Genomic DNA, 21,585 nt, shown 5'->3' on the forward strand with positions numbered 1-21,585 from the left:
CTGCTTACAAAGTCTCTCGTGGGCTAGACTCACAGTTTTCATATATCATGCCGAGAAAATGATTTTACTATATTTTCTCAACAACTTTTAAACCGGTTACCAAAAAGATTTATTTTAAATCTTTTCAAAACAAACTATGAACTCGCTCAACTTTGTGTTGACTTTTTCGCATGTTCTTTCTCAGGTTGCATTTTCAAAACTATGGAACGGTTGGAATAGGAGAACCTATGGGAATTCGAGTACTTAGCGGCGTTCACTTTCTAGAAGTCTTAACTTATTTGCTTCCGCTGTGCAATGAAGATACCGGTCCAGTCACGCCAGCTCTGATATTTCGGGGTGTGACAATAACCGTCTGGACACGTGTCATTACCACAATCATCCCTGAAATCACAACAAAGGCATGCAATTGGAGAATGATCTCCACTTAAATCACTTTCCACGTGGCAATACCCCAGCCATAGATCAACATCACGATCCGTGTGCATTCACATCGGATCGAAGCAACTTAACGTGGATTAAAGAACTTAAGGGGAGAAAATATAACCGCTACGGCGTTAACATCTTCCGTTATCTTCTCAATAACAGGTTTTCCCTCCCAAACTCACGGTTATAAATACGAGAACTGTTCAGGTATAAACTCAGATCACTCTCACTTCTCACAAACTTTATCTTCTCCATTACCGATACTTATTCTCACACCGGAGTCGGGTCAAGGAGAAAACCCTCTTCTCCCCTTGGCGAGGCTAACGGTGCTCTGTTTTGCAGAATCACCGGAGAAGAAATTCGACAGCAACTGAATCAACCGAGAGAGAGCTAACCCTTTTATGCGGATTCAAACCCCCTAGATATCTCGGTTCCGACCATTTATCTAGTGTTTCTTCAAATATATATGTCTTATTCTCATACTTTCAATATGCCAACCTTTGAATTTTCAAACTTTCAACCTTTGTGCTTTTAAAACTTTTGGGTAAATTACTTTTTGAGTCCCTGTGTTTTATTGGTTTTAACCACTTGAGTCCAAAATCAAAATGTTTAACGCCCTGAGTCCCTATAGCCACTTTTCTTAACCATTTGAGTCAAAATTTCTAACTCTGTTTAAATTTTCCGTTAGTTTTTCATTAAAAGACTAAAATACCCCTATATTATATTATTATTATTATTATTATTATTATTATTATTATTATTATTATTATTATTATTATTATTATTATTATTAGAGAAAAGTAAATAAACACACCTGCACACAATCCCCACCATCCCACCACTGCCACCACCATCATCTCCACCACTACCACCACCATTGCACTACCGCCACCTCCAAACATTAACCACCACCGTCTCACCTCCACCACCAGTTCCGCCCCACTACTACCACCATCCCACTACCACCACCTCCCTTCTTAAAGTTACAATCAAGTGTAATGGTTACAAATATACAGATTAAAACAAGTGAAATTATCCAACAAATCTTGAAATGGTGCAAAGAAAAATGCAAGTTCAATTGGCAAAAGTAATCCTAATGTGTTCAATTGCGACAGAAATACAAAAATCACATCAATAAAACAGGGTAAAACAATCTAACTCACATGTGTATAAGCCATAAGGTTGAGTCACTGGTAGTTTAACAACTGCTAGGAAACCCTTCCCCAACACCACAATGCATATCATTCATAACAACCTGCTTGCATAAAGACCAAAAATGATTCGTTGGTGGTGAAGTCAGGGAGCACCAACAATCCATACGGGTCTTAAAAGCGCAGACTTTAAAATCATTTTTATCTCCATGTTACCCGTTACCCACTCATCAATTCAACTCATATTCACACATCCACATTCAACTTTCATCCAAAATATACTAATTCTTTTCCATAATTATCCTTGGACTTTCATCAAACACCTAGTGGGCGTTCCAATGATACAATCCACAATTAGGGCTGTAAACGAGCCGAGTCGAGCCGAGCTAGACCCAGCTTGAGCTCGGCTCGAACTCGATTCGAGCTGGCTCGGCTCGAGCTCGACTCGATTAGAATTCGAGCTAGCTCGGCTCGGCTCGATCTAGCTCGAACTAACAAAGAACCGCAAAATTTACTACTTAAAAAACTCTTAAAAATGAATTTCTTCATAGACTAAGGGCCATAATTGCCATTTAATTTAACTATATGGCTAAATATGCAAGTATAAATAGTTAATTCACTTTGTACATTGTCTTTACCTTCTTTTATAGGGGAGATACCCCCTTAGTTTTTGTTTTCTAAGCGATGTGGGATAAAAAATGAAGGATGTAAACCTTATCAAGCCAGCTCACGAGCTCACGAGCCGAGCTGGCTCGTTTACAACCGAGCCAATTTTGAGCCGAGCTTTCTTCGAGCTTTTTTCTAGCGAGTTTCGAGCGAGCTGCGAGCCACGAGTTTTTTGAACACCCCTATCCACAATCACAACTGAAGAACACTTATTACCCAAACCATATCAAAATTGATTCTGTGAATGCCCAGAAGAACGATTGCAGAAGAACCTTCTGAAGAAAAACAATCGATTGGAGTATAAATAACGAACTGCATAAGAACAATGGAGAAAATAAAGAACAAATCACATAAGGTCGATGATAGTAGAAGAATGAATTGTGAAAATTGAGGGTTCAGCAACCAATTAGGGGTAAATAGGGTTAGACGTGGGAGATGGGGAATCGGTAGGTGTAATGGTGGTGGTGACGGTGGAGATACAGCGGTGGTGGGTGTTTTGGTGGTGACGGTGTAGTGGTGGTGGTGACGGTGGAGGTGTAGTGGCGACGGTGGTGTTAATGGTGGAGGTGTGGTGGTGGGATGGAGATGGTTTAGGTAGAGAGAGAGAAAGTTTTTGAGGTGTGGTGGTGGGATGTAGATGGTTTATGATCTGGATCTAGATAACATGTATATGTATTTAATAATAAAGTGGTTTTTTAATTAAAAGGGTAATTTGGTCATTTAACAAAAGTTAACAGAATAATCTTAACAGTGTTAGCAATTTGGACTCAAATGGTTAAAGAAAATGCTTATAGGGACTCAGGTCGTTAAACTTTTTGCTTTTAGACTCAACTGGTTAAAACACATAAAACACAGGGACTCAAAAAGTAATTTACGCAAAACTTTTTTTAGTAAAAATACATTTATATATTTCACTACAAAATTTGTCAAGTTACATCAAAATATAATAACTTAATGGGTATAAAAACAAATTGGCTCTTTTATTAGGAAAGTGGTTCAGGTAGCTCAACTTAGCTCAACTGGTTAGAGCAAGGGACTGAAAATCCTTGTGTCAGTGGTTTGAATCCACTTCTAAGCGGGCCAAGGGTCCAAAGGCTGGATTTTGAAATTCAAGTGCAAGAGTAAGCCAAAAAAATGTGAGCGCTCCTGCACTATACGGCTTTTTTGCGCGCTCTATCTTGCTGGAGGCATATTCAAAATAGATATATAAAATAGAAAATATATATGGTGTTGTTATAAAACTAATGGTAGATGTATTGATTTTTTGTCCTGCTGTTGGTACTTTGTTTGTCTTGCTATTAGTGCTTTGTTTGTCCCGTTGTTAGTGTTTTCATGGGTTGTTTTAAATATCTCTACAAAGAAGCTATTTTGTAGATTGAAATGGGTAAATACTTATGAGTCATGAAGGTACCTCAACAGGTGTTTTAAAGGCCTACAGTGGCCATACAATCGGTGTTTGTTTGCGCGCATGCACGTCATGTGCACGTGTGTACACGCGCATACGTGCGATTTATAACTTTTAAATTTAATTATATGCTTTGTTTAAAAAAATCATATATAAAATATATATATTAAAAAAATAGACCGCATGGGAGAGTGGGCTCTGGGCGGTTCCTCCCATGGGTCGGCCCTGCGTGTGATTATAAAATTGTCTCAAACACGATGTTATACCTGTTAGTTATCTATTATTCAATCATCAAACCATCAAGTTTGCGGGTACTGTACCCGAAATCCAATCTTAAACTTACATAAAATATCACTTTATCATCTTAAATGGTTAAAAGTTAGCTGTAGACAAATTAGGATTATTGACGGACCACTGGAGTATAATCGTGTCACCAGCAGAATCACCCGATCATATCCATCTCCACTAGGCTAGAATGCCTATACACCAATTCAGGAGGAAACCCAATAAATCATATCCATCTCCACTAGGATATAATGCCTATACACCAATTCAGGAGAAACCCAATAAATCATATCCATCTCCACTAGGCTATAATGCCTATACACCAATTCAGGAGAAAACCCAATAAATCATATCCATCTCCACTAGGCTATAATGCCTATACACCAATTCAGGAGGAAACCCAATAAATCTGAGAAAACTCCCCTTTGTGAGAATCGAACACAGAACCTAATGGCCACAAAGCCTTATCTCACCACTAAGATGCCACTAGCTATAATGCCATGGGCGTATGCAAACATCGACTTAAAATATTATTACTTGAGTAGACTTCTAATAATATTTATATAACTTTAAAGATATCAAGTTTAGTATACTAGTTTTTAGAATATCCATTCGATTTAGATTTTGTCATCGAGTTTTGAGTTGATTGTTATCCCTCTTTGGATTGACCTCTTTCTATAGTACCAGCTGTATACTTGCATGGAGGAAACGTGTCAAACTCCAACGCAAAGCATCCTCTATAAAATCGTATTTGAAGCACAAGATACCCAAAAAGGCAGAGAGAGAGAGAGAAAGAATGCATTCAGTAAAAGAGAAGGTGAGCAATGCAGCCAGTGCTGCAAAGGCGCATGTTGAATCCTACAAAGCCAATGTCGAAGAAAAGGTTATTACCACTTGTTCCTTGTGGTTACACATCCTTCTTCATTTTTTATCTTATTTTATTTTCATGGGGTTTAATACATCAAATTATAAAGCTTACGGGTTTTACAACTATTTCCAGTTGTAAAAATTAGGTTTTCCAAACAGAATTGTAATTTGTATCGCTCGATTATTTCGGTTTAATTTGGTTCGGTTGGGTTAATCGATTTTGCACGTAGGCCGAAAAAGCAACTGCAAGAACGCATGAGGAGAAGGAGATAGCGCACCAGCGAAGAAAAGCCAAGGAAGCCGAGGGGAACATGAACCTCCATGATGAAAAAGCCCAACACGCCGCCGAGAAGCTACATGGTAAACACCACGTTTTAGGCCACCACCAGCAACCGTTCGGTGCCATGGACCCGATTACCGGAACCACGGCACCGACCTTTCCTTTGGGAGGACATCTTCATGGACATAAACACCACTAGTTTCCTTCCCTTTTGTTGTTTTCATGTGTTCTTGTTGTAATTTTTATGCTACATTTTCTATTATCTAGATTATTAATATACTACAAAAGCAAAACAAATAAATATATGCCAGAACTTTAAACACCTTGAAACAAAAGTTCATTATCTTGTATCACAAGTCAATTACATGTTCAAACAACCAACCAGATAAAAAAAGCTTTTCATCCAATCAGCTGCCGTTGTCCATGGTATCTGACATAGTGTTGGACTGTTCCTTCTTTGGATAGACACGGGTTCCTAGCTTTTGCAGATTTAGTGATCAATTTGACTTCAAACTTTGACCATGTGTTCTGAGGTACATCCCCTGCTACTGTTTCAGTTAACACCTCTTCAAGAAACTGGTCTGCAACATCTCCGTCTTCGTCTATCTTTAGGCCACGTGTATACCATTGCAGACCCTGAAACAATGAATTTATCATCATAACATTGTTTGCAGTGTGCTCATGAAACCATAAAGAAATAAGCTTGTAATCATGTAACATTCAAGAATCACAGAATGTTTAGTCATTTAGTGTTCAGCCTGCAAATAAACAAGATGATCCCACATAGGATTCGCTCTAAAAATGCGCGCCTGAGGTCCTTGTGCGCTTAAAAGCTCACATAGGCTTGCGCTTCACCTACAGAAAGTGCACGAGTTGCAAATAGCACAAAAATAAGCATGAGGCACAGTCATGAAGTGCGCCTTTCTTCTGTCTGGACACAAAAGGCATGCTTTTTGTATGGGAAGGTTGTGTGCACCAGAATGTTGTATGTGAAGTTTTCTAGGCTTGTTTCGCCTTTCTTGTGTGTTGACACAAAAGGCACGCTTTTTGTACCGGAAGGTTGTGTATACCAGAATAATGTACATATAGCTTTCTAAGCTTTTTTGTACAGCCGTTCAGGAAAGTCGTGTGCACCTGTTGTACATATAGCTTTCTAACCTTTTTGTACAGGAAAGTCGTATGCACAAGAATATTGTACATATTAGCTTTCTACACTATAAGTTATTCACATATTAAACCATATACAGTGCTTATTCATATCTAAATTCAGATAATTGATACCAAAAACCTACAAGAATCGATAAAAAAGGAATATTGGATTTCAATAATCACAACTATTGGTCATTGACCGCCAACAGTCCCAACTTCAAAAATAACCACTAGCAGTCCCAACTATTAACATATTGGCCTTTAGTGGTCAAACCTCTTTGTACCCTTAGATTAGACCTTTAGAAAACTTTGTGTGACCAAAAACATTTTTCCGGCGACCAGAGACTAACAACGTTAAGGTTCTAATAGTCAGGGTCCATTGAAGGTCAATATGTTAATAGTTGGGACTGTCAATGGTTATTTTTTAAGTTGGGATTGTTGGCGGTCAACGGCGTATAGTTGGGATTATTAAAATTCAATATTCAAAGTTACACAAAAAATCATCTCTCTCTCCCTCCTACGCCTTCACGCCTTGCGCACACGCATCTTTACTCTTTACGCTTTGCGCGTCGGTTTTAAACTGCCTCAAACATCTTCAAAAAAAAAAAAAAAAAAAAAACCGCCAAACATTACTCCCAACAACATCTAACTAAAACAATTAACATCTAATCTCTTAATCACACCCTCACAACCCATACCTAAACCCTAATAAAAAAACATCTTAAATCAAGAACACTTTCCTAACCTAGGGTTCCACTAATCTATCATTTCCACAATTCCTACACCAAATTGGATCATAAACAAGTAATATAAAGTTATAAACCAATCAACAAAACTAGAAACTGAAACCAGATCCAGAAAACTACCTGAACGCCACCGTCACCGGCGGGGCACGGAACCAAAACCGGCCCGATTTGAACCGTTTTATCAACCGGAACTTGAACGGAAACACTAAAACCTTTACGAGGAAGATTAGGATCAACATAATGATGCATTTCATCGGTAGAATTGGAAGTATTGTGTGCGTTTGCATCGTCGATTTCGTCTTCAGAGTCTTTGTTGACTTCGTGAGTTCCCAATCCGAGAAATCCTGCTATCCGTTTGAAGAATTTCATTGTAGTGGAAATTAGGGGGTTTGTGAATGGTGGAAGTTGGAGAATTAGGGCTGCAAAATGCGAGATTTTGGGGGAGAAGAAGAGTCAGCAGTGGTCGTAATGGTGGATTTGATTGCGTATGTGGAGATATTACTTTGTTTTAAAAGGAGATCATGGAACAAAGTGGTTGTGTTTTGTAACCTTTATAGTGATCACCCGATTGGTCGGTGTTGGTTTGGCTTGTTACAATACTATTGTACTGACACTTGGTATAGAAATTAACGCATGTTTTACATCGATCAAAAAGTCATAAAAACGAATGTTGGTATGGGTACGAATGTTGTTTGGATGGTATTTGTTTGGTTTGCCACAATACGGATACGGCATCGGTACTGGTACTGGATAGAACATACAACACAAAAGTACTTCATTGCTAATACAATTAAGTTTTTAACGAAATTTACACTGTAACGTCGAGAAAAGTATAAAACGAATGCCAGTACCGATGTTGTTCGGATGATATCAGTTCGGTTCGTAACGAGCATGGTAGCAAAAGTAGCTAGACGCTCCCTAGTTGGAGTTGAGAGTACTCGGGGAGTACTCGGCTTAGGTGGAGAGTGCTCTGGCCTCGGAAATCTACCTTGTAGCAATTACTCGGAGAGTACTCGGCCTTCGAGACCTTGTTTTACACTAATGGTAACAATAAAGAAAAGAACATTTATGTTTGACCAGTTTGACTTTGAACAAAAATTTTATCCATACGTAGATATAAATAAATACGTTGTAACTATACATTCAGAGTTCAATAACGTGTGATATTATATTATTAGAATAATGAAAAGGGTAAATTGTGTAACTTTATACGAAATAAAAGATAAATTGTTATTTAGCTTTGATGACATGTACGTTTTACTTCGAATATTTGTACATTACTATTCACAACTAGGTTTTGAATAAAATAATATTTGGGTAAATTACACGTTTCGTCCTTTACGTTAATATTGTTTTTCAACCGGTGTCCTTTGGTGCAAAAATTGATAAGTTTTGTACTGAATGTTTCAAAATCTTGCACGTTACGTCATTTAGCCCTAACATAGTTATTTTTTTGGTTAAGTATGAGCATGTGACTTGCACATAGCATTCTTGTCATTTCACATTTTCACCTTCCCATGAACTATTATGTAAATAACTTATATTCAGGGACTATTATTCTTATACAATTATCAACTTGGGTCATGATTTTTATTTAAAAGTCGTGTCATTTGAAAAATTATATGCATTATACATTATATTATCATTTAAAGGGTTGCGTCTTGCATTTATTTAAAATCTAACAAAACATTGTTAAAAACAAATTCACACCGTTTGGTTTTTTCTCCACCGCGTGTTTCTTTATCAAACACATTCATCTTCGGTCAATAAATCGACGCGACTGTTATAACAAAATAATATCCAATCCACTTCATTCAGATAAAAACTTCTGTCGATAAACCGAGGCGATCAAGGGATAACAAGGAGACAAATCTCTTAGGCAAGAACGAACCGACACCCATATATAAACCAACCCACCGTGCCTGTTTATTTTCTTCCCATGCCCTCCACGTTGTGTTCTTCATCACTGAAATATAAACCAAACCCAACGCCGCATTTTTTTCAAATCAATTGCCATATAACCATTTGTGTCGGGACGGAGGTATTGATGATATTTTCTGTTTCGTTTGAAAGCCGTCGCTGCCACTATCGTCAGACCGGAACTTTTCGTCGTCCGCCTGAGTCGTCTTAACTTTTCGTTGGACATCACCGGAACGCCGTCTGAATTGCACGACCGCCGCCACCGCTCGGATTTCTCTCTAAATGTCTGATCTCTCTCTAAAATGGTTATGTGTGTGTCCTGTGTACACTGATACGAATCTAAGTCTTCATGTGTGTTTTGTGTACCTTTTACAGTAGAAAATGGTATTATAAATGGTGGTGTTGATGGTTTTCAAAACCGTAGTCTGTTGGTTTTGAAGGAAAAAAAAAGAGAGTAGAGATACAATTGTTCAACTAAAATAACGTTATTATGAATTTTAATACGAAATGAAATAAGTAAACAGAAAGCTCTACATAAAACTTGATTTAGAAGAATATTCTTTCAAATAATTTTCAAGTCTATTATAAATCTTCATATGGTATGAAAACATGCAATGTGTTTTTTTTATTATAAATCTTTATATGGTTTGAAAATGTAAGTTGTTTTTTTTATGTTGTAACTGATAGTGTTTTCATTCTCCAAAAAATAGAATTTACACATAATTGTTTTATAAACTTCAAATGCAAGAGTTTCTCTCATAAACACAACACTTTATTATAAATTTCAAATGCACGAGTTTTCTTTTAAGTATCAAACACAACACTTTGTTTCAAAAATTTGTTAAATTAAATTTCAATTCATTTTCCTCTCACGTTTCCCTTTCGTGGATATGTATTATTTTTTAGATAATGTATTGTACTCATTTTGTGTTTTCCGCTCTTGATATTCATTTAATTATTGCTATTGATGTTGATTTTTATGAATTTGGCTTGAATTTTTTTTTGATCATATCAAGACTTTATTAAGTTTTGGGTTTTCCCTTTCCGGTTATTATATCAAGTGCAAAACCGTGTCGATAGCATACGAGGACTATGACAAGACAAATCGATACCAGTCAGATTCCCGTCGCAACACGCAGGAGATTCGACTACAGGTCCCATGACATCATCTCCACGCCTACTAACCGTAAAAAGAAACTTGAAAATTATTTTTTTAAGATGGTTGCAAATGTTGTAGTTTTAGTAGCTTTTCATAATCAAATTATTTATGATAACTAGAATTACGACCCGCCGTAATGCGGCGGGGATTCTTTAGTCATAACTAAGTCGATTAGGACGCGCACGTTATGTTAAACCTGTCTAACGGGAAAAAAATAGACTATGTAAAAACGTTCACCCACACACGCACGTTGCATCGTGTTAACTCTCAAAATTTAGAACGAAATGTAAAAATGTTAAACTTGTCACAGCCCCCGATCCCTAATCCCCGGGAAGGGGCGGCCGCGAGCCAGTTTCGGTATATCGCGTTATTGTCTAATTTGGCAGCAGAAATTTTCATCAAGACCGTAGTTAGGAAATATTAAATCAGAGTAAACCACCACATTTTATAATACTAAATACATGGGTAAAACCCAAGTTTTCAACATACACACTTTTATAGGAATAAATCCTATTTTATTTAACAAAACATATATTTTATTTTTAGGTAACTTTATTGCCACTTTTCCAAGCCTTCAGTGTTGTCCAGCTGGCTTCTATTTGGCTTTCACATTTTGTTACCTGAAACGCGTTTTAAAATCATTTTGTCAGTGGGAAAAACTGGTGAGTGAATCCCAGTTTAGTCAAGTTTAAATAAAAAATCACAGTGAACAGTATTGAGGGCGCATCCGCAATTACATTTGTTTTCAAGTTATATCAATTACCACCACACGGTAATGTCGTTCCGACTTATGGTCATGTTACTCCTTTACCAGGTGGTAACAAATTTTGTATACAAAACCCCAAATTTACCGACTGTAATTGTATTCTTACAAATACTCAATAACTGCGTAATATATAATTAACTAAATGAGGTTTTGTAAAAATAGTTTACAAAAAGGAGGTTACTCACATTGCTGTCTTAGGGTTTTCAGTAATGATTTCCTGGGAATAATCTATAAATTACACAAATGCATGTGTGTTAGTATAATAACCCATTTTAACATTAGTAATACCCTCCCCGAGACGGCATTCCAACGACTACGTCGGGCAGAACCACGACAGCCGTTACGGAACCCTAGATCAATCGGGCAGAGTATCTAATACGTCTCCAGGGGTTATAATACTTACATCGTAGCAGAACCTCGCTATTTAGGGGGGGTATAATACCCGGGAATTATGCCTACTATTTAATTTTGAGAGAAAGAAAAGAAAGTTGAACGATCGGAATGAAATCCCGAGGTCTTCTTATATAGGGCTGAAAACTGAGCCTCTCGCGGCCCGCGTAAAACAAAGACAAGGGTTACGCGGCCCGCGTCAACCCTGGTCAAACGTATAGCTGGGCTGAGTCAATGCGTAGGCCTGCCGGGTGTTGGGCCACGTGGCCGCACCGGGCTTTGCCACATTCTAAGTCTCTTGCGGCCCGCGTAAGTGTAAGCTTAAGCTTACGTGGCCCGCCTGAACTTAATATTTCTTGTTTTTTTATTTATTTTTAATGTTATGTTATATTTCAAGCTCGGTTTTCACAAACGGAGTATATTTAAAGACATTTTGGGATATTTTAAATAATTTTAGGGCGTTGGAAAAATTATTGAGGGTGTCGGTTCAGGGTGTTGTTATATCCTCCCCACCTAGTTTTAGAGCTCGTCCTCGAGATCTACTGGAACAAGTGCGGATATTTCTTTTGCATTTCTGATTCAAGCTCCCATGTGTATTCAGGTCCTCTTTTGGAGTCCCACTTCACTTTGACCAAAACTAGTCTCTTGTGCTTGAGATTCTTAACTTTCCTATCTTCAATCTGTAGAGGCCTCTCTACAAACTTAAGCTGTTCATTTACCTCTATATCCTTAAGAGGTACTACGAGTAATTCATCAGCTAGGCACTTTTTGAGATTAGATACATGAAATACGTCATGTATTCCTGCCATTTCCTCTGGCAGTTGTAGCTGAAAGGCTACAGGTCATGTTCTTCTAATAATCTCAAAAGGTCCAATATACCTGGGACTTAGCTTTCCTCTTTTGATGAATCTTACTACTCATTTCCAAGGAGAGACTTTTAACAATGCTTTGTCACCTACCTGGAATTCTAACGGCTTACGTCTATTATCAGCGTAGCTATTCTGCCTATCGCGCGCTGTTTTCAGTCGTTTTTTGACTTGAATGATTTTGTCAGTTGTTTCTTGTACTATCTCAGGTCCAGATAGTTGCTTTTCCCCAATTTCTGCCCAACAGACTGGGGTTCTGCACTTTCGTCCATAAAGTGCTTCGAATGGTGCAGCATTGATACTTGTGTGATAACTGTTATTATAAGAAAATTCTATCAAAGGTAAGTGATCATCCCAATTACCTCTGAAATCAATTACACAAGCTCTAAGCATGTCTTCCATTGTCTAAATTGTCCTTTCACTTTGCCCGTCCGTTTGAGGATGATAAGCGGTGCTTAGATTCATCTTGGTTCCCATTGCTTTTTGGAAACTTGACCAAAAATGAGAGGTAAAACGGCTATCCCTATCAGAAACAATCGATAAAGGTATTCCATGTAATGAAACAATTTCATTTACATACAATTTGGCTAATTGTTCCATACTAAAAGTTTCCTTCATTGGTAAGAAATGAGCTGACTTAGTTAGCCTATCTACAATCACCTAGATTGTATCATTACCTTTTCTTGTTTTGGGTAATTTGGTAACAAAATCCATTGTTATCAATTCCCGAACTGGCATTTGTAACTGCTGCAATAAACCTGCGGGATTTTGATGTTCAGCTTTAACTTGTGAGCAAGTTAAACATTTAGAAACATAAGCTGCTATATCCTTTTTCATTCCTATCCACCAGAAATTTTTCCTTAAATCCTGGTACATTTTATCATTTCCTGGATACATCGTATATTTAGATTTATGAGCTTCTTCTAATATACGGCGACGTAAATTTCCTAATTTAGGTATCCATATTCTCTTTTTATGGAATCTCCAAATTCCATCTATTCCTTGTTCTAATTCCTTAATCATTCCTTTTAATTTTTCAGTATCTTCCTTGATTACTGATTCTTGTGCTTTTCTAATCTGTTCGTTTAAATCTACTTGTAGATTTAATTTAAGAGAATGTACCCTTTTTGGCTTTTCATGATACTTTCGACTTAAAGCATCTGCCACTACGTTGGCTTTTTCTGCATGATACTGGATATCACAATCATAATCGCTAAGCAATTCTATCCAGCGTCTTTGTCTCATATTCAACTCTTTTTGCCCGAAAACATATCTTAAGCTCTTATGATCTGTGAATATGGTAAACTTACTACCATAAAGATAATGTCTCCAGATCTTAAGGGCAAAAATTATGGCTCCTAATTCCAAATCATGGGTTGATTAATTCTCTTCATGACTCTTAAGTTGTCTAGAGGCGTAAGCTATGACCTTTTGACGTTGCATCAATACGCATCCATAACCTAATTTAGAAGCATCACAATAGACTACAAAGTCTTCAGTTCCTTCTGGTAATGTTAGTATGGGTGCATGGGTCAATCTTTGCTTAAGGATTCTAAAGGCTTCTTCTTGTTTTGGTCCCCATTCAAACTTAACAGATTTACAGGTTAACTTAGTTAAAGGAATGGCTATTCTAGAAAAATCTCGAATAAATCTTCTATAATAACCGGCCAATCCTAAGAAACTTCTAACCTCGGTTGGTGATTCAGGGGTTTTCCATTTGGTAATCTCCTCGATCTTTGTTGGATCTACATGAATTCCTTCATGATTCACTAAATGTCCAAGAAATTGTACTTGCTCTAACCAAAACTCGCACATTGAAAACTTAGCGTAAAGCTTTTCCTTTCTTAATAAACTTAAAAGTAAGTGCAAGTGCTTTGCATGCCCCTCTTTACTTTTAGAGTAAATTAGAATATCATCTATGAAGACAATTATAAATTTATCCAAATATGACTTACATATTCGGTTCATCATGTCCATAAATGCAGCTGGGGCATTAGTTAAACCAAATGGCATGACAATAAATTCATAATGACCATACCTTGTTCTAAATGCGGTTTTAGAAATATCCTCTTCCTGTACCTTTAATTGATGATATCCTGATCTTAAATCGATTTTAGAGAAAAATCGAGCTCCTTGAAGTTGATCAAACAGATCATCGATCCTCGGTAATGGATACCGATTCTTAATTGTGACTTTGTTCAATTCACGGTAGTCAATGATCCATCCTTCTTTTTAACAAACAATATCGGTGCTCCCTATGGCGATGAGCTTGGCTGTATGAATCCTTCCTCCAACAATTCGTCTAATTGTTTCTTTAGTTCCTGCATTTCGGCGGGTGCCAAACGATAAGGTGCTTTAGCAATCGGTGCTGTTCCTGGTAATAGATGGATTCTGAATTCAACTTCCCTGTCTGGCGGTAGTCCTGGTAATTATTCTGGAAAGACATCTGAAAACTGGGACACGACTGGAATGTATTTTAATTCTTTTCCTTTAGTGTTAGTGATTATAGAAATCAAATACACTATAGATCCTTTTCTTATATAACTTGCAGTTTTCATCACAGAGATGAATTTAGTGGATCTAGATGATTTATTTCCTTTAATTGTGATCTTTTCACCCCTTGGTGATTTTACTTGAATTGAATTTTGATCACATAAAATATTGGCTTTATTGGTTATTAACCAATCCATTCCTAACACGACATCGAATCCAGTTAGATTCATTGGGTAAAGGTTTGCAATATATTTTTGATTAAAAATTTCTATTCTTGCTCCCTGCAAGATTTCAGAGATCCTAACGGTTTCTCCATTTGCGGTTTCTACTAGACATTCTTGTGGTAGTTTAGTTAATGATTGATTTAGGAGTTTGCAAAACGAAGTATTAATAAAACTTTGGTTTTCACCAGAGTCAAATAATACTTTAGCAAAAATATCATTAACTAAAAACGTACCAGCAATGACGTCTGGGATCATCTTGGCTTCATCTGCAGTTAGAACAAATGCTCTAGCATTTTTAGGGTTCTTGTTGTTTGCGGATGGAGCCAATTTTGGACAATTTGGCTTGATGTGACCTTTTTCTCCACAGTTGAAGCACAATCCATTGGTTGGTTTCCTTCTGCAGGTTTCTTCCTTATGTGCTGGTGCTTTGCAGAAATTGCAGTAAGTAGAGCATCTTCCAGAATGCTTCTTTCTGCAGGTTTTGCAGAATGGTGCAGAGGTAGAACCTACATTTCTATGGTTGAAATTTCCAGAACGGAATTCTTGAGTAAGCCTTTGGGATAAGTTTCTCTTCTGGTCTTCTTCTCTAGTTCGTACCAGTTCATCAGTCAAGGTATTGGCTAGTTCTACAGCTTCTTCTATGGTTTGGGGTCTAGCTGCCTTGACTACATGTCTAATCTCTCCAATTAATCCCCAGATGTAACGGGAGATTAACACCGGTTCAGGTGATGCAAGGGTTGGTACTATCCTAGCATATTCAAAGAATGTGGTAGTGTAACCCTTACTGTCTACTCCGGTCATTCTAAGATTCAGAAACTTATTTGCTATCTGTTCCTTTTCATTGGGAGGGCAGAATTTCCTTTCTACCATGTTTTTGAATTCTTCCCATTCCATGTTATAAACCCTATCACTTCCCCTTGACTGGAGGATAGTGTTCCACCATTCTAGGGCTGCATTCTTAAACAAATTCGAAGCAAACATTATCTTATCTTCTTCAGCACATTTGCTTATCTTTAGAACAGCCTCAGTCTTTTCTATCCATCGTAGAGCTGCAATGGGTCCTTCATTGCCCGAGAATTCAATTGGTTTACAGGACCAGAATTCTTTATAAGAACAACCATATGGCATGGTTCTTCTTCTTTTGGGAATGGGTGCTTGAAGCACGGGTCCATTGTTCACGCTGTGTTCAGGTTCAGTTGGTCGCTTATTGCTATGCTTACTTTTATTATTCGCTTCTTGAACTGTTTGAATAATAAATGGCATTGCATCTATAATTCCTTGTGCCACTATGTGCTGAACGACACTATTATCCATTTGGTTTCCATTGTTGTTTGGATTCTCATTAACCACGTTAATGTTACTCTGGTTATCGTTATTCAGATTATCTTGATTTCCTTCGTCGGCCATCAGAATTTTAAACATTTACCACTTATTAATATCACAAATAATGTTTAAATATAGCCAATCACATGACACGCACTTTGGTCAAAAGCGTCGAGCATTGCGACTTTTACTCTATTCATATATTATGCATCTATTACACCAGTACAGAAATTAAAATTATAATACCGACTGAAATGTAAAATTACAATACTAATAGTATGCATCCGTAGTTTTTTTTCTAACACACACACATATATTATTATTATTATATTATTATTTCTACCGTTCCTGTCATCACATTCACTGATATGGATTCATCCAAAAATCCATATTGCGCTCGTCGTATTTCCATTGGAGACGCTCTCCCACCTGTCTCATTCTCTCACTGCTTTCTAAAATTTCCTCATCGAAAGTCCTAAGTTCTTGTACGTTTTCGGCACTCATTGGGGGTGCAGGTTCTAGGACTGGGTTTGGAATCTGAGGTGCGGGTTCCTGGTACGGGGCCTAGTATGGGTAAGGATTCTCTAAGGTCTCCCTAATGTATGCATCATTAACGTAATAGGGATCTTGAGGATCTAACCCTGGGTAGGCTCCTAGATTGGGCATTGGCACATTTTCCTGTATCGGGTTTTGTTGCACATAGTCCCTAACATCGTCCCACCAGGGGTCGTAATTGTTTGGGTCTAGGGGATTTGGTGCAGGTACCCTAGGTATCTCCTCCGGGTTGTAATCGGGCATTTCTGTTTGGTTTTCAGGGTTTTCTATCTCCATGGGTTGGTCAGGAATCGGTAGTTGTGGTTGGGGTGCTAGCATTTGCTCCAGGTTTGGGTCAGCTACAGTGGTTGCTAGGATATGGATATTGGCTATACCCCTATTGAGCATATCCTGGGCATAGGCATCAGTTTCTCTTTTGGCTGCGGCTAACACTCGCTGTTCCCGCAACTTTTTCATACGTTTCCTACGCTCGTGTGCTCCCCTACTGAACCATCCCCTCTTTTTCTGAGGAAATGGCTCTTCAGACTGAGCCTTAAACACAAAGATTCCTTCTTCCGTATCAGCAGAGTACCTTGAGAGGGCAGGCTGAGAAGAGGAGGTGCCTTCGCTTCTAGGCGAAGCAGATAATTGACGATACACGTCAGATGGTCCTTGGTCGCTCATACTGTAAACTAACAAATAGTCAGATAACACATAACAAGAAAATACAATTATGCACTTATTTCCGTAATTTATTTCCTAACACTTTGAATTTTGATGTCAGCAGAACACTTCTGTGGCTGAATCAGTGGCATAGCTCTGATACCACCTTCTGTCACAGCCCCCGATCCCTAATCCCCGGGAACGGGTGGCCGCGAGTCAGTTTCGGTGGTATCGCGTTATTGTCTAATTTGGCAGCGGAAATTTTCATCAGGACCGTAGTTAGGAAATATTAAATCAGAGTAAACCACCACATTTTATAATACTAAATACATGGGTAAAACCCAAGTTTTCAACATATACACTTTTATAGGAATAAATCCTATTTTATTTAACAAAACATCTATTTTATTCTTAGGTAACTTTATTGCCACTTTTCCAAGCCTTCAGTGCTGTCCAGCTGGGTTCTATTTGGCTTTCACATTTTATTACCAGAAACGCGTTTTAAAATCATTTTGTCAGTGGGAAATACTGGTGAGTGAATCCCAGTTTAATCAAGTTTAAATAAAAAGTCACAGTGAACAGTATTGAGGGCGCATCCGCAATTACATTTGTTTCCAAGTTATATCAATTACCACCACACGGTAATGTCGTTCCGACTTATGGTCATGTTACTCCTTTACCAGGTGGTAACAAATTTTGTATACAAAACCCCAAATTTACCGACTGTAATTGTATTCTTACAAATACTCAATAACTGCGTAATATATAATTAACTAAATGAGGTTTTGTAAAAACAGTTTACAAAAAGGAGATTACTCACATTGTTGTCTTAGGGTTTTCAGTAATGATTTCCTGGGAATAATCTATAAATTACACAAATGCACGTGTGTTAGTATAATAACCCATTTTAACATTAGTAATACCCTCCCCGAGACGGCATTCCAACGACTACGTCGGGCAGAACCACGACAGCCGTTACGGAGCCCTAGATCAATCGGGCAGAGTATCTAATACGTCTCCAGGGGTTATAATACTTACATCGTAGCAGAACCTCGCTATTTAGGGGGGTATAATACCCGGGAATTATGCCTACTATTTAATTTTGAGAGTAAGAAAAGAAAGTTGAACGATCGGAATGAAATCCCGAGGCCTTCTTATATAGGGCTGAAAACTGGGCCTCTCGCGGCTCGCGTAAAACAAAGACAAGGGTTACGCGGCCTGCGTCAACCCTGGTCAAACATATAGCTGGGCTGAGTCAATGCGTAGGCCTGCCGGGTGTTGGGCCACGTGGCCGCACCGGGCTTTGCCACATTCTAAGTCTCTCACGGCTCGCGTAAGTGTAAGCTTAAGCTTACGCGACCCGCCTGAACTTAATATTTCTTGTTTTTTATTTATTTTTAATGTTATGTTATATTTCAAGCTCGGGTTTCACATACGGGGTATATTTAAAGACATTTTGGGATATTTTAAATAATTTTAGGGCGTCGGAAAAATTATCAAGGGTGTCGGTTCAGGGTGTTGTTATAATACTAAAGACGCACGTTGCGATGTGTTAAGTCACAAAATTTAGAACGAAGCATAAAGCGAAAAAATTGCGAAAAATGAAAACTATAAAGGACCAAAGTTGAAAGTAAAAAAAGTTGTGAGGATAGATTGCAAAAAATAAAAAAATTTGTGTTAAAAGTAAAAAAATAAATAGTTTTGGGTTAAAAGTAATTTATAAAATACTTTTGGGTGAAAAGTGAAAAAAATCAATTTTTTTTAAAATCCCCCAAAGCCATGGTTACAACAACCATATGCATAACCATTTTTTCTTTGAAAACCCCCCAAAGCCAATATTACAACACATAAGTAAAAAAAAATCGAAGTTGTTAAATCGCAAAAGATAGAAACTTTTGAATTAGAAGTGAAAAATCAAATTAATCAAAGAGGTTAAATTGTATAAGATGGAAACTTTTGAATTAGAAGTGTAAAATCAAATTAATCAAATGGGAAATCAAATTAATCAAATGGGTTAAATTACCAAAGATTAAAATTTTAAACTTAAATTGTCAAAGATTAAAACTTTAAACTTAAATTGTCAAAGATTAAAACTTTAGGGTTAAAAAGGAAAATTCCATTTTTTTTGAAAAACTTCCAAAGCTAAAGGTACAACAACCTTAAGCACAATTAAGTTGCTTATTTATAGGTTAATAATAAACTTATTATTTCGTGTTATATAAATAAAAAAGTGATTCTACTACTACAAAAATAAAAATCAGATTGTTTTGACTATATTGATTCAACGGAAAGTCAATAATAAACTATTTTTTTTAGGATAATCGTTGTTATAAGAACAGTCATATTTTATTCCTTTTTTCAAAAAAAAAAAAATTAATATTTCAAAATAAATAAAATACTGTTATAAAACTAGCCTAAAAAAACTTTCACTTGAGATCAACCTTTCTTTGTAAAACTGAGTGATAACTGAATAATATTAAACACAGACAAGTAGACTATACAATTTTTATATATCGTCGTTCTCTTCGAAACAAAACGTTATATAGAAAAGAAAAGAAATAAAAACAAAACTGGTGGGTCCTATAAATAATAATTCGTTCGAATTATTTCCTTTACTGTGCGCTTTTACTGTGCGCATCAAGTCATCCATATTCATAACACTCCCCCTTGGATGACACTTTGCAAATTTTGGGGTAATTAAGTACTGCCTCATTAAAAACCTTGCTAAAGAAAAACCCAGTGGGAAAACACCTTAGCTAAGGAAAAAAGAGTGCAGTCTATAGCTCCCCCTCAAGTTGCAATTTGTAAGGCATCACATTCTCCGTACATGACGCATGCCAATGTCATGAACATGTTTCCTAAAAGTTGCTGTAGGTAGTGCTTTTGTGAAAAGATCGGCTGAATTATTGCTGGATTGGACATATCTCATCTCGACTTGATTGTCTTTAATAAGGTCCCGAGTATATGCAAAGAATCTTGGTGGTATATGTTTTGTTCTATCACTTTTGATATACCCTTCTTTCATTTGAGAGCCACAGGCGGCATTATCTTCATGGATAGGAGTTGGACTTCGATCTTTCTCTAGCCCACAAGAAGTCACTATGTGTTGTGACATAGATCTTAGCCATACACATTCTCTTGAAGCTTCATGTAGTGCAATGACTTCAGCATGATTTGAGGATGTTGCGACAAGTGTTTGTTTCTGAGAACGCCATGAAATCGTGGTTCCTCCGTTCATAAATACATATCCAGTTTGAGATTTTGCTTTATGAGGATCAGATAAATAACCTGCATCTGCATAACCAACTAACCCTTCTTTTGAATCGTTAGGATAAAACAAGCCTAAATCAACAGTGCCTTGAAGATATCGAAAAATATGTTTAATCCCATTCAAAAGCCTTTTAGTAGGAGCTGAACTAAATCTTGCCAACAAGTTCACTGCAAAAGAGATGTCAGGCCTCGTACAATTCGTAAGATACATAAGTGCTCCAATTGCACTGAGGTATGGTACTTCTGGACCGAGAACTTCTTCGTTGTCTTCACAAGGACGAAATGGATCATTTTCGAAATTAAGTGACCTAACGACCATTGAAGTGCTTAAAGGATTTGCCTTGTCCATATTGAAACGTTTCAACAGCTTTTCAGTATAATTCGTTTGATGCACAAGTATGCCATTGCTCATATGTTCAATTTGTAAACCAAGACAATATTTGGTTTTTCCAAGGTCTTTCATTTAAAAATTTGCTTTAAAAGAATAATTGCTTCATGAATTTCTTTTTGCGTCCCAATTATATTTAGGTCATCAACATATATAGCTATGATCACATATCCTGATGTTGTCTTCTTAATAAAGACACATGGACAGATAAGATTATTTGTATAACCTTTACTTGTCAAATAGTCGCTCAAACGATTGTACCACATCCTTCCAGATTGTTTCAACCCATATAAAGATCTTTGTAATTTGATCGAATACATTTCTTTGGGTTTTGAACTTAACGCTTCAGGAAGTTTAAATCCTTCAGGAACTTTCATACAGATGTCACTATCAAGTGATCCATACAAGTAAGCTGTAACAACATCCATAAGACGCATTTCTAACCTTTTAGAAACTGCTAAGCTGATTAAGTATCTAAAGGTTATTGCATCCATAACGGGAGAATATGTTTCTTCATAGTCAATCCCTGGCCTTTGTGAAAAACCTTGAGCTACAAGTCTCGCTTTATATCTTGTAACCTCATTTTTCTCATTTCGTTTTCGTACGAAAACCCATTT

The 21,585-nt window shown here is 37.2% G+C and overlaps 2 protein-coding genes across 2 annotated transcripts; one reads left to right on the forward strand and one right to left on the reverse strand.

Annotated features, from left to right (window-relative positions):
- Window positions 1-4,678: 4,678 nt before the first annotated feature.
- Window positions 4,679-5,380, forward strand: LOC110918158 (late embryogenesis abundant protein 6). The gene is made up of 2 exons (XM_022162517.2): window positions 4,679-4,813; window positions 5,028-5,380. Exons 1-2 carry the CDS (start codon window positions 4,727-4,729, stop codon window positions 5,274-5,276), a joined length of 336 nt encoding a protein of 111 aa, XP_022018209.1. The 5' UTR covers window positions 4,679-4,726; the 3' UTR covers window positions 5,277-5,380.
- LOC110918151 lies at window positions 5,362-7,491 on the reverse strand. Its single transcript, XM_022162514.2, has 2 exons — window positions 7,093-7,491; window positions 5,362-5,713 (listed from the first exon to the last, which is right to left on the reverse strand). The coding sequence occupies exons 1-2, from the start codon at window positions 7,339-7,341 to the stop codon at window positions 5,477-5,479; spliced, it is 486 nt and encodes a 161-aa protein (XP_022018206.1). The 5' UTR covers window positions 7,342-7,491; the 3' UTR covers window positions 5,362-5,476.
- Between the last annotated feature and the right edge of the window lie 14,094 nt (window positions 7,492-21,585).

Source organism: Helianthus annuus, chromosome 13, assembly GCF_002127325.2.
Source record: "Helianthus annuus cultivar XRQ/B chromosome 13, HanXRQr2.0-SUNRISE, whole genome shotgun sequence".
NCBI lineage: Eukaryota > Viridiplantae > Streptophyta > Magnoliopsida > Asterales > Asteraceae > Helianthus > Helianthus annuus.